Genomic DNA, 13,065 nt, shown 5'->3' with positions numbered 1-13,065 from the left:
TATTTGCAAACCAAAAATTTAACAAATAAAATTACATTAATACTGAAAGTGAAGAGAAAGCAAAGTACAAAATATTAAACAATATCCTGCCTTAATACCTAATTATCTTAATCGCTACCAAAAATACATAAGTATCTTTCATATACAATTTATTTTGGTCTCCTTACCACAAATCTGCACTCATTAATCTGATTGATTTGAGGATTATATGCTTTTAGACCGCTATTGTCTGTAAATAAATCATCATAACTTCTTAATTCCAGTCTTTATTAAGAAAGATTAGCAGACGCAGATATGTATTTATCTTCAAGATAACATCAACTGATATTCTAGCAATGAGTTATTGATTTCATCAAACTTGATGGATTTCTTTTAAAAGATACGTAAATCTAAGGTTCAATCAGTTAAAAAATATACGTACAGAACAGATTTTGCTGTGTCTATTCAATTACATGCTTCATCTGTTTGATGGATGTGTCTCTTAATCTAATCATTCTTATTACATGCTACTTTTGTTCGATATTTCCAAATTCGTTTTAGAGTTGCTGCTATATTTTATATTATGAATATTTGTACACACAGAACTAGTAAAGTTTAACAATTAGTATTCAATTATTATAAAACGTTTAATTCTTGTTCGTGAAAAATATGCACGATCTTTGCAGAATATTTGAAAGGGAGCATAACAAATTTTGCAAAATTATAATGAATATTTGAATGACACAATGGCGAAATTCAAATTTAAAAATTTGTTAATTTTTAATGTTGAAAAATTGGAAAATGAATTTGTGAATTAATAAATTTTACAATTTGAATTTGAAGATTTCTGTATTTTTGAAGCTTCTTTAAGAAATTCTGGGTTTTCATATTTGCAAACTTGTCGTTTTTTAGATTTTTTAATTTGTAAATTTGTTGTTTGTTAGATTTCTTAATTTGGAAATTTGTGTTTCTTGATTTGACAATTTGAAAATTTGAAGCTTATTAAATTTGAAAATTTGTAGTGTTTTAAATTTTCAATTTTTAACATTTCTAGTTTTTTAAATTTCCAAATTTTTAAATTTTGAGTTTTACAAAGTTAGAAATTTTTAGCTTTCTAAATTTACAAATATGAAAATTGGCAATGTTTTATCTATCTTAATTTGAAAATTTCTGGATTTCTAAATTTTCAAATTTGAAAATTTCCAGTTTCTTAAAAACACAAATTTGTACATTTCTAGTTTCTTATATTTGCAAATTTGCAAATTTTTAGTTTTATAAATATGGAAATTTGGAAATTGTTATCTTTCTAAATTCACAAATATGAAAATTTGTAATGTTCTACGTTTCATAATTTCAAAAGTTTACCTTCTCTAATCCTAAAAGCCCCCAAATTTAAAAAATAATGAATTTCTAACTTTCTAAATTCAAAGATTAAAATTTAATCACTCTTTTTATCATTTTCTTTAACTACTCTATATCTTTTCTTTTCTCTTAACGTATGCAATATCTCTTACTGTAAGAGCAATTTTTATTTCGCAAAGGCAGATGTTGAAACATTATTTCATTATTTGAAAATGCAATATGCAACAAGTGTCAAATACTACATTATACATATTTCAGACCACTTTTCGTGATACTTCGCTTCGAGTTAAATGAAGAAACAATTATCTCTTAAATTTTTGTCAATACTCATGTACGACAATATGTTCGAATGCGTCTGATTAAAAAGGAAGCTGTCGGAGATTATGTTACGATATAAATTATAAATTATCGATGAAGTATCAATGTTCTGTGGATGAAATACAATATCTTTTATCTATCACAATAGTCGATTTAGGAAGGTTTTTATATTATAAAATGACGTTTGTTGGATTACTTTTGTTAAATTGTAATACTTCCCATGTTAGTCTTTTTATAAAATAAATTATTTAGTTGTATGTATTGTAATTGTTTTTCATAACTATGAATAATTGATATGAATTTCTATTTTTTTTGACTGCTTGTATCTACATATTGTAATATTTTATAAAATAAAGTTACAATAACTCAGTAGAAAGTTGTAATAATTAATAGTTAGAACATTATAAATAACTAAATATTATTTTAAAATATGTATGAAATTGTATTAGAAGCTGTATTTAATGAAGTAAACTATAAGTTACATTTGAAAATATCTTAATGTGAGATATAATTAACATATAGCATAAAAGGCACAAAGACTATGATTAATAAAATCTTAACTTAAACTTCAATCAAATAACTACTCACTTCCGAACCTTCACATAAACAAAGTAAATTAAAACGCTAATTATTAAGAAATGAATGTTAAAAAATAAAATTTTCGAATATTACCTTTTCTTCGAAAATTACATCCATTTCTTGTTATTAAATAAATTCAATTAAAACGAAAAATATTTTATATAACAGAAATATATTATAGAAATATATTATATTCATCCAACTCTTATATTTTATATTTATATTGATTGATTAAAAACTCGATTTATATATCTTCCTTCTTTACATCCTTATAAATAATTTCGTCTTCATTTTTTTCAATTATTTTACAAATTCTCTTGTACCTCACAAAAGTATCTTAAAGCTTGCACTATTATTTTCCATAAAATATTAGATATGTTCCTGACTTACACTCACAAAAATTTCATACTTGCAATATTAAATATTTATCTAGGATATAAAAAATAAAGTTTAACTTACATTATATAAATATTCCGTTCCCATTATCAATCGCGTGCCTGCTCATATCATAATAAAACCACCGATAGGGAACATTTCACAACAAATCGACACTTAAAAGATAATACTCTTGATTGAAAATCGATGGATTGCCAGACGTTATCAATCAAGACTTTCACACATGAAAAAATGAATACTTTATCGGCGTGATTTACGCTTCTCGTAGGTATATAAAGAGATCGATACAATTTTTGTGACATAGTTGGCAACTTTATTCCAACATGCAGTCTCTAAGCGTTCCTCTTCTTCTTTGCCTCTTTGCCATCGCATATGGTAAGAAAAATTAAAAAAAAATATATTCAAGCTTTACATTTACAAAGTAAATTTTCTAATTTGGTGTCAATTAATGGAATAATTCCTTTTATTATTTTTGTCTTGATTATTCTTTCATTAAAAGCCGATCAAGTTATATAATTGGAATGAGGTATCAAATTTTTAAAGTGACCATCGCTGGTTTGAAAGAAACTCGGCTCGTACTACACGTTGTTCTCTGATTTCTGTGTTTGCAAGTGAAATACTATTCAAGTTTTTAATCTTTAAAGGATAAGATTTAAGTTTGCAAGCTAACCGGTTTTGAAATTAAATAAATATTTCTGAAACTTGATAAATGTCACATTAAAAGTGGATTACAATATTACTGTGCATTACTAAAATAGCAGTGCTGTCAATCATTTTCACGTGCTTCTTTTTAAATCATCGATTTGATTATCTATAATGACGCTATATGGCAGCCATCTTGTCAAACGTTTATACAGAATAATTTACTAGAACAAGTCCTTTATTTAATTTCAATTAGACAATAAATGTCACAAAAGAAGGATAAATGATTAAATAGGGACTAATGTTCTAAACCATACTTTTCTTACAAGTGTAATAATATAAATGCATTTTAGAATTGCGATTTTGTAAACTTTGGTATACATTTCTTTCTACACAAATCGAATCATTATTTGTCGTAACAAACCTAACAAAAATAAAGTAGTTAAAAAATCATAAATTACTGAAATATTTTAAATAAATATGTGAAATAAAATTGGAATGTATTTAATAAAAAGCTGCGATTCACATACAATATTGCATTTGTGAATAAAATGTGGTGCCCAAAGTGTAATTCTCCTTTGACCGCTTACCTTCTTCGTTTAACACGTTCGTGCTAAGCCATTTTTGCCTGACTTGTCGTTCAGGCCATTTGATATTTTAAAAATTAATATATTATCACACAATATTTCATTACATTCTCAATACATAAGTAATTCTTTTTTTCTTTTATTCTATACTGCATCTTGTATAATGCTTCATTTTTTAGGTAGAAATATAATTTACAGAATTATATTTGATATAAAATATATGTTTTCAGCGCATTGAATAAATATGACTGCGTGTACCACCGGTGGTACACGTGGCCTGACAATCAAGTTTACCGTGTACCACCGGTGGTACACGTGGCACGGAACGTGTTAACAATTGTGAAAGAGATTCAGCATACATCATTTCCATAGAATAGCTAATTTATTTGTTTCTGCAATACCGTAAAGGTGATAATTGTGATTGTATGAATGCAGGATTCCCTGAATCCCAAATTGTCGGTGGCAAAGATGCACCATCCGGGATGTTTCCGTACCAGGTCTCCCTGAGAAAAAGCGGCAGCCATTTCTGTGGTGGATCAATCCTCAACTCCAGATATGTTCTGACGGCCGCTCACTGTGTCCAAGGGTATGTTTCAAAGAATTTATTACTAATTCTGTTTCATGATATTGTTTAACAATTTTTTAGAATCGGTCACACACTGTTTAATATTTTTCCGACTGATTTTAATTGACAATTTCAAACATAGTCTTATATTTTTCGTGCGATGAAAAGATTAATATTGAAAGATTCCATGATGAATGCCGTCATCTCACCAAACACGTTTGTTCGACAGGTTATCCGACACATCTAAAGTCACCGTCCATGCTGGTACCACTCTTTTGAGTTCCAAGGGAGAAACTTATGGAGTTGAGAAAATTGCTTCTCACAAACGTTTCAGCATGATCCTTCTTATCAACGATGTCGCTCTGATTCGCGTTAATAGGAAGATCGAATTCAATAACTTGGTCCAACCAATCACTTTGGCTACTGGTAGCAACACTTATGAAGGCTCAAACTGCATCTTGTCCGGATGGGGAACGCTTAAGGTTAGTTTCACATTTCATTGATGATTTCTATACCTCCATCATTCCAGACTTTTAATTTCTGGATTTCACAATGCTTTCATATTTGCATGTCTTTATTTTTACATATCAAAATTTTTATATTTTCTGATGTTTAAATTTCTTCATTTGGAGATCTGTAGATATTTATATTTGTAGATTTTTAGATTTTTAGATTTTTAGATTTTTAGATTTTTAGATTTTTAGATTTTTACATTTTTACATTTTTACATTTTTACATTTTTACATTTTTACATTTTTACATTTCTACATTTCTGCATTTTTGTATTTCTACATCCCCATATTTCTGTATTATCCAATTACTAGACTTTTAAACAAGATAATTAGATTTTTAAATAAGTTTAATCTGTAAGTGTGCAAGCCAAAATAATTTTGACAAACAGAAGCTACAATCTCAATTTCTTCATACAGGCTGGTGGAAACCTTCCAGACAACCTTCAGTACATAAACCTGCTTATCCAAAGCCAATCCAAGTGCAAACAAACTCACATCAACGTGAGAAGTACGCACATCTGCACTTTCACCAAATACGGCGAAGGAGCTTGCAACGTAAGTACAATTACCTGATTTTCCAACATACGTGAATATGTATAAAATATTATGACGAAGGATGTCTGAGATCTGACTAACTTTTTGCTTTATGACGAGTTTGCATTCATGGTCTATGAATTTGTTCGAATTTCACAAGGGACTCTGTTTATTATAAAATTCCTTACCGACGATGTCGTTAATTATAATTTATCTTACTGTATTGCAATTCTTTATAACATTATAGTAATCATACATTTTTTATCTTATAACACGATAATAATATTTTCGCCATTTGCAGGGTGACTCTGGTGGCCCTCTCGTTGTCAACGGTGTCCAAGTTGGTATTGTGTCTTTCGGAAGACCTTGCGGTATTGGCTACCCTGATGTGTACACCAGAGTGTCCTCTTTCGTATCCTGGATCGAGGAACAACAAACTTACCTTCAAAGAGACGAAATTGCAGCAGAATCTGAAGATGCTTTCTATCTTGCCTAAACTGATGATTGTACCCAAATACTCTGTTAATTGGTCGTGAAATTCAAGGACAACGATGTTCTAATGATAATTCTTGTAATGCAATAGTTAAATTTCAAGTTTGCTACTGGTAAACCTGGTATGTGATATTATTCCAAATACATCTCGAGTTTTTAAATAAAATATGTTATTTTGCAACAATATGCTTAGTACTGTTATTAGTTCTTTTTACTTCCTAATCTTATAATACAGGATTATAAGTTGTGAAACGATATCAAATTAATACAACGCATTAACACTAAAACTACCGACATTAAATACTCGTTTATCGAAGAATGAAAAATAAAATGAAAAGGGAAATAAATAAATACTAAAGCAACAAGTAACATATAGAATTAGTTTTTACCTCAGCAAAATATGACAGACATTTCCATAAAATCATGACAATAAAATGAGAAATCTGAAACCAGTCATTTTGACGGGTTGGTAGTTCTAGTGTTAATATTAACTCTTAACGCTCCAAGTGTGCCTCTCAAGCAACATTGATGTGCGCCGTTACATTACTCAATTATAATTAATATAAATATTGTAATTAAAATTATATTATTTCTGAGATGACTAAAGATTGTTTCACTTTAATATTATTATTTACACGTCATTGTAGCATTTGAAATCTGAGACTTAAAAACTTGTGACGATGAGAATAAGTTTTCGATTTTCATTTAAAAGTCGGAGCGTTAAGGGTCAAACCTCTATAACATTTCAAACTAAAGAATAATAATATAGTTCTAGAATTAAAAAATGCGGATTTTCAGTCTGAAGACAAACCGAAAATTTCTTTACGATTCTTTAATTAGTGACAGCGTTTTTTTTTTGAGACTTTAGATGGAGAAAGTAAAATGGAGTATTAGTTTAAATTAGAGGTTAAGGTATTGAGATATACAAAAATCTAAGTCAACTCTTCATCAGTTATACATCTTGTCATAGTATCATTAATTATTCTAAATAGGCAGATAAATTCTATTAAATATACTACTAAATATGAATTATACTAAATACACAGTTCTAAATAAACATATAAATTTACTTTATTTTCGGAATGTTTATTTGCTTCTAATAGTGTCAAGCGCTCTCATGAAAACCAAGTCGAAAAAATCAATGGATAGTGTACGATAGTACGAATACTAGATCCAATCTTGGAAAAGATAGAAAAATAGTAGACTGCGATTGGTCGTTGTTCATGACATCTCTCCAATCATAAACTCATTTATTACAGTATTTTCATAATTCTCAGCTGTTTCATTATATTTAATTAAAAAAATGAAATTATATCGCAAGTATGATTACTGCTACGTATGTCCTCAAAAAAAAAAATCATTATTTCGCATCCAAATTATCGACAACTTCAAGATAAAAGTCATTATCACTATTTTCAATTTCATAATGTGCCCTTTTTTCTTGTCATTATAATAGTTAATCTTTATTTAACATTTTTACAGTGTTTTAATAAAAAAATATTTGCACTTGAAAAAAAATGCGTAAAATCTTAGGTGTGCTTTTACTTCGTTAAAGATATGAGCATCATCTCCTCTAGTCATTTGGGACACCTGGTCTTCACGCGCCAACTCGTGGGTTGACATCGGTACCTATCAATGTCAAAATAACACAACCGATAGGGAACATTTCATAGAAATCGGCACTTAAAAGATAGTATTTTTAATTAAAAATCGAAGTATTGTTGCACGTTATCGATTAAGATTTCCACAAATAAAATGTAGAATATTTTGTTTGTCTTTATCGGTATGATTTGCGCTCTCGATACGTATATAAAGAAGTCAGTACAGTTTTCATCAGTTAGTTGGATATTTTATTGCAACATGCAGGCTGTGAGCGTCTCTCATCTCTTTTGCATTTTTACCATCGTATATGGTAAGAAAAATTTAAAAAAATAATATATTCCAGCTTTAAAGTAAAAATTCTAATTGTCTGGTGTTAAAGATCTACTAGTTTTTACTTACTTTTTTATTTCATTTCTTTTATCATTGAAGGACAATCAAGTTAAACAAGTGGAGTGAATTAACAAATTTTGAAAGTGAACACCTATCATTGGTTTAAAAAGAAACTTGTTCTGTACTACATATTGTTACTTGATTCTTGTGGTTGTACGTAAAATGTTATTCGTGATTGCAATTTTTGAATTTGAAAATTTCTTGTAAACTCAAGAAGTTTATATTTATTAAACTCTAGCGTTCTTAAATTTTTAAGTTTAATAAATATATTTGAAACATGTTGAATGTCATCGTAAACGTGATCCTACTACGTGTATAATACTACTATGCACTATTAATTTAACAGTGTTGCCAATCATTTTCACGTCGTATCTCTTAAATTCTGGATTTCATTAAATTAAATTTAATAATTAACATTCCCAATGATTAAGTTAAATTCAATTTCATTAAATTTGGTGGATTTTACTTTAAATTAAATATAGCAACCATTCTGTCAAGCGCTTACGCAATGATTTAATAGAACAAGGCGAAACTTTCATCTAATTTCAAGTAAACAATAAATGTAAAATGATAAGCAACTGAATAGAATCTCATGTTTTGAGAGTCATACTTTTCTTATAAGTGTAATGATGACGTTGCAGTTCACACTTCCAATATCTTCGTAAACTTTGGTACATGTGGCTTTTTAGACAAATCAAGTAATTCTTGTAACAGAATATATGCAAATTGAAAAGGTTTAAAAATAATTAATTATAGTAATATTCTAAATAAGTATTAAAAAATAGAATTGGGGTGCAATTTTTTAATAAAAATTTATGGTCTACAAATTGTGGTCCACAAATAACGTACAATGTTGAATTTGGGAATAAACTGTGATCTCAAAAATGTGCTTGTCTTTTAACCATTCACGTTTTCCGATCAATAATTATTATTATTACAAAAAGGTTCAATGTATCTCATTTCTATAAAATAGATAATTCCTTTTCTTCTGCATTACCATAGAGGTTATAATTGTGATTGTATTATTGCAGGATACCCTGAGTCCCAAATTGTCGGTGGCAGAGATGCACCAGTCGGGATGTTTCCATATCAGGTCTCTCTGAGGGAAGATGGAGACCATTTCTGTGGTGGTTCCATCATCAGTTCCAGATATGTTCTGACTGCAGCTCACTGTGTCGATGAGTATGTTTTGCGTGAGTAGCTCCCATAATCCCGACAGTCAAAATTCTGACTCTCATAAGTCCGTCAACCAAAATCCAGTCAGTCTGAAATCCCGACGAACCAAAAATACTGAAATCCAAATTCCCGATACCCACATAACGCGGCAATAATTCCTTCTTCTATTTCTTATGAAGAACACTCTACTTCAAATAACTAAATTAAGCAAACTATTTCAATCCTGTTAATATGTACTTATACAGGTATATTGTTTTCATAAGCGACAGTTGATTGATGAAACAACACAATGGCTAAAATAATATTATAATATCAAAATGAACGCAACGATAATACCCAAGAACTTAATGATCAGGATTGTTTTATAAAGAAACACATTTGTTTAACAGTTATGATGATCCATCGAACGTCACCGTTCACGTTGGAACGAACCTTTTGAGTTCTAAGGGCGACACTTACCGAGTGGAGAAATTTGCCTTTAATGAAAAATTTGGCACGAAAAGCGCTCTCTACGATATAGCTATGATTCGCGTCGACAGAGAGATTGTCTTCAATGATTTAGTACGACCGATTCCATTGGCAGCAGGGAATAATACTTATGAAGGATCAGAATGTGTTTTGTCTGGATGGGGTGATACTAAAGTAAGTTTCATGTTTTATTAATGATTTCTATGTTTGCAAACTTACCAGATTTAAAAAATTTTTAATGTCCAAAGTCGATTCATATAGTTAGGATTTTTAGATTCCTAAGTGATCGGATTATTAGATTTGTTGATTTCTATATTTCTAGGTTTCTAGATTTCTGGATTTCTAGTTTTCTAGATTTCTAGATTTCTAGATTTCTAGATTTCTAGATTTCTAGATTTCTAGATTTCTAGATTTCTAGATTTCTAGATTTCTAGATTTCTAGATTTCTAGATTTCTAGATTTCTAGATTTCTAGATTTCTAGATTTCTAGATTTCTAGATTTTTAGATTCTAGATTAAAAAAGTTTTAGATTACTAAATTTCAGGGTCTCTCATAACTAATGTAAGTCCCTGAAATGGGAGGTAACTGACGTGACTTTGAATGAGATTTCCCTTTCAAAAAATGGGGTTCAAAGCTTCGGTTGTGAATTATTAAGGAAAAACGCAGACCAATCATAGCGCGAGATTTACGTGCCCCAGACGCGAGAGTGACAGCTTCGAACCTAGCGCGTAATCCCCGTGCTCTGATTGATCCGTGTTTTTCCTTAATAATTCAAAAATAAAGCTTCAAATTTCGTTTTGGCAAAGGGAAATCTTATTCAGAATCACGTCAGCTACCCCCCATTTCAGAGACCTACTCTGTGAGACACCCTGTATATCTAGATTTCTGGATTACTAGATTTGTAGATATTTAACCATATAATTTTCGCAATTTTCCTAACCTAACGTAAATTAAAAAATTTTCAAATTTTGACTTTCTTAATATCCAATTTTTTGAGCTTCTGAATTTTAAAATTATTGGACATGAAAATTTATAGATCTTCAATTGTTAAGGTTATCAAGTTTCTAAGTTTTTAGATTTATAAATTTTTAATATATTATGTTAAAATAATTTTAAGTTTGATTCGCTTAACATTGTGATACAGTATAATTAATTAAGATAATAATGATAAATGACGTAATATCAATTTATCCATACAGGTTTGGGGACCTACTCCAGACAAACTGCAATATATAAATCTACGCATTGTAACCCAAGCGAAGTGTAAAGAAGCACACAATAATGTGGACGGTACTCATATCTGCACTTACACCAAATACGGCGAAGGAGCATGCAGTGTAAGTGCAATTACCAATTAGCAATTTACATTCACGTTCCATGATCGTGTTCTAATTTAACAAAAGACTTTATCAATTCTTGGACCCCTTTCTAATGAAATCATTCATTATAAATATTCCTACTGTATTACAATGCTTTATAACATTATAGTAATCATGCATTTTTTATCTTATAACACAATAATAATATTTTCTTCCTTTTCAGGGTGACTCTGGTAGCCCTCTCGTTGTCAATGGCGTGCAAGTTGGCATTGTATCATTTGGAATGCCTTGTGCTGTTGGTTACCCTGATGTGTTCACTAGAGTGTCTTGTTTCGCGTCCTGGATCAAGGAACAGTATACTCTCCTCCAGAAGGACGAAATTGCAGCACAACCAGAAGACATCATTTTTGTCCTCTAAATGGCTTTAACCTCATACTTTCTTAACTAATCATCAAAATTGACAATAGAAAATACTGTTATGATAATTTTTTCAGTATAATATTGAATGTCAAGTTTATTACTTTAAACTTGTAATGTGATATAAATTTGAGTACATTTATACTTTGGAAAGAAAAGATATGCTATTTTGCAATGTTCTGCATTTCGTCAATTCTTCCACTTACTACATTTATATTCCTAATACCGTCTTTCTGATTAGTCTGTGTTTTTACTTAATAATTCAAAAACGAAACTATTTTTGCAAAGTGGAAAGTTGTTCAGAGCGCGACCTGTAGGACGTAACCTATGGGTTACATCCCCTAAGGGTTAAACTACATCCCCTTTTCAGAACTAACACTAGTTATGAGACACCCAGTATAAATATAAGACAAGGTGAGCTATAATTCAGTATAAAAAATTATAATAGATTCGTACGATTAAAAAACACAAATTTTCAATGTCAAATCGAATGAAAACTTCCAATAGAATTTCACAATTGACATCTTCATTTTTTTTTTTTAATGTAAGACGAAGTTGCATAAATCGAGGTAGATAAGTCAAATGAAATATACCCTTAAATAACCCTAAATTTTTTTGCAAATGGAATAGGAGACTAAATGTCCATATAGTACTACTTAATGTACCTTTGCTGTGATATGATGCTCTCGTTTCTTCAGTTATGCATTAATTGATACACATACACTATTCCTAGGATTAAATACATACTGTAAATCTAGAATTACACGTTATAATTCGAAGTGAAACTATGACAGAGTGGTACAGGTGCAAAAATAAAGATTGACTTCCATCACGTATTTCATTGATGGCTTCATAATCTTCTGTTAATTGATACACATACGCTCTTCCTAGAATTAAATACTATGAATCTTGAAAACAGATCGTATTAGTAATTCGAATTGGAACTATGACAGAGTGGTGCAGGCACGAAAATAAAAATTGACTTCTATCACACATTTCATTGATGGCTTCATAATCTTCTTATTTAGTTAAGATTTACACAGAATCAGTTTTTTTCTCAGCAGCGTACGCAAATTTCATTTAAAATGCATAATTGAATATCTCTTTGTATATGTTATTAAATCTATAAATTTTGTATACTATATAATAATAACCATTATGAATTGTATTGTATACTTGTATTCTGCACTATCAGGATCATACAAATGAACAAATATAAACTTCTACGAATTAATCAAATATCCCTTTACTTGACAGTTAAGTATCTATCAATATCAAAGCAAAATAACCGATAGGAAACATTATAAAGGTCACCACTTTAAAGATAGTATTCTTGATTGAATATCGAAGTATTGTTATCAATTAAGATTTCTACAAATAAAACATACAATATTTTATTCGTTTTTATCGATGCGACTTACGCTTTTGATACGTATATAAAGAGATCAGTACTTACTTCATGAGTTAGTTGACTATTTTTTATCAACATGCAGGCTGTGAGTGTCTCTTCTACTTTGTCTCTTTACCATCGCATATGGTAAGAAAAATTAAAAAAAATATATTCAAGGTTTATATATACAAAGTAAACCTTTCAATTGCTTAGTGTCAATTAATGGAATAATTCCTTTTATTCTTTTTGTCTTGATTCTTCTTTCATTAAAAACCAATCAAGTTAAATAGTTGGAATGAGACATCAAATTTTTAAAGTGACTATCGCGAGTTTAAAA

General features: G+C 29.5%; 2 protein-coding genes across 2 annotated transcripts; both read left to right on the top strand.

Annotated features, from left to right (window-relative positions):
- Positions 1 to 2,890: 2,890 nt before the first annotated feature.
- LOC100882433 (chymotrypsin-1-like) lies at positions 2,891 to 6,148 on the top strand. The gene is made up of 5 exons (XM_003700931.3): positions 2,891 to 3,009; positions 4,299 to 4,449; positions 4,658 to 4,910; positions 5,358 to 5,495; positions 5,776 to 6,148. Exons 1-5 carry the CDS (start codon positions 2,958 to 2,960, stop codon positions 5,968 to 5,970), a joined length of 789 nt encoding a protein of 262 aa, XP_003700979.1. The 5' UTR covers positions 2,891 to 2,957; the 3' UTR covers positions 5,971 to 6,148.
- Positions 6,149 to 7,826: 1,678 nt separating this feature from the next.
- LOC100881153 (chymotrypsin-1-like) lies at positions 7,827 to 11,339 on the top strand. The gene is made up of 5 exons (XM_003700834.3): positions 7,827 to 7,878; positions 8,990 to 9,140; positions 9,524 to 9,776; positions 10,802 to 10,939; positions 11,145 to 11,339. Exons 1-5 carry the CDS (start codon positions 7,827 to 7,829, stop codon positions 11,337 to 11,339), a joined length of 789 nt encoding a protein of 262 aa, XP_003700882.3.
- The last annotated feature ends 1,726 nt before the right edge of the window (positions 11,340 to 13,065 follow it).

This window comes from Megachile rotundata, chromosome 12 (genome assembly GCF_050947335.1).
Source record: "Megachile rotundata isolate GNS110a chromosome 12, iyMegRotu1, whole genome shotgun sequence".
NCBI lineage: Eukaryota > Metazoa > Arthropoda > Insecta > Hymenoptera > Megachilidae > Megachile > Megachile rotundata.
The sequence above is the reverse complement of the archived record's forward strand: the minus strand, read 5'-3'. Positions and strand labels throughout refer to the sequence as shown.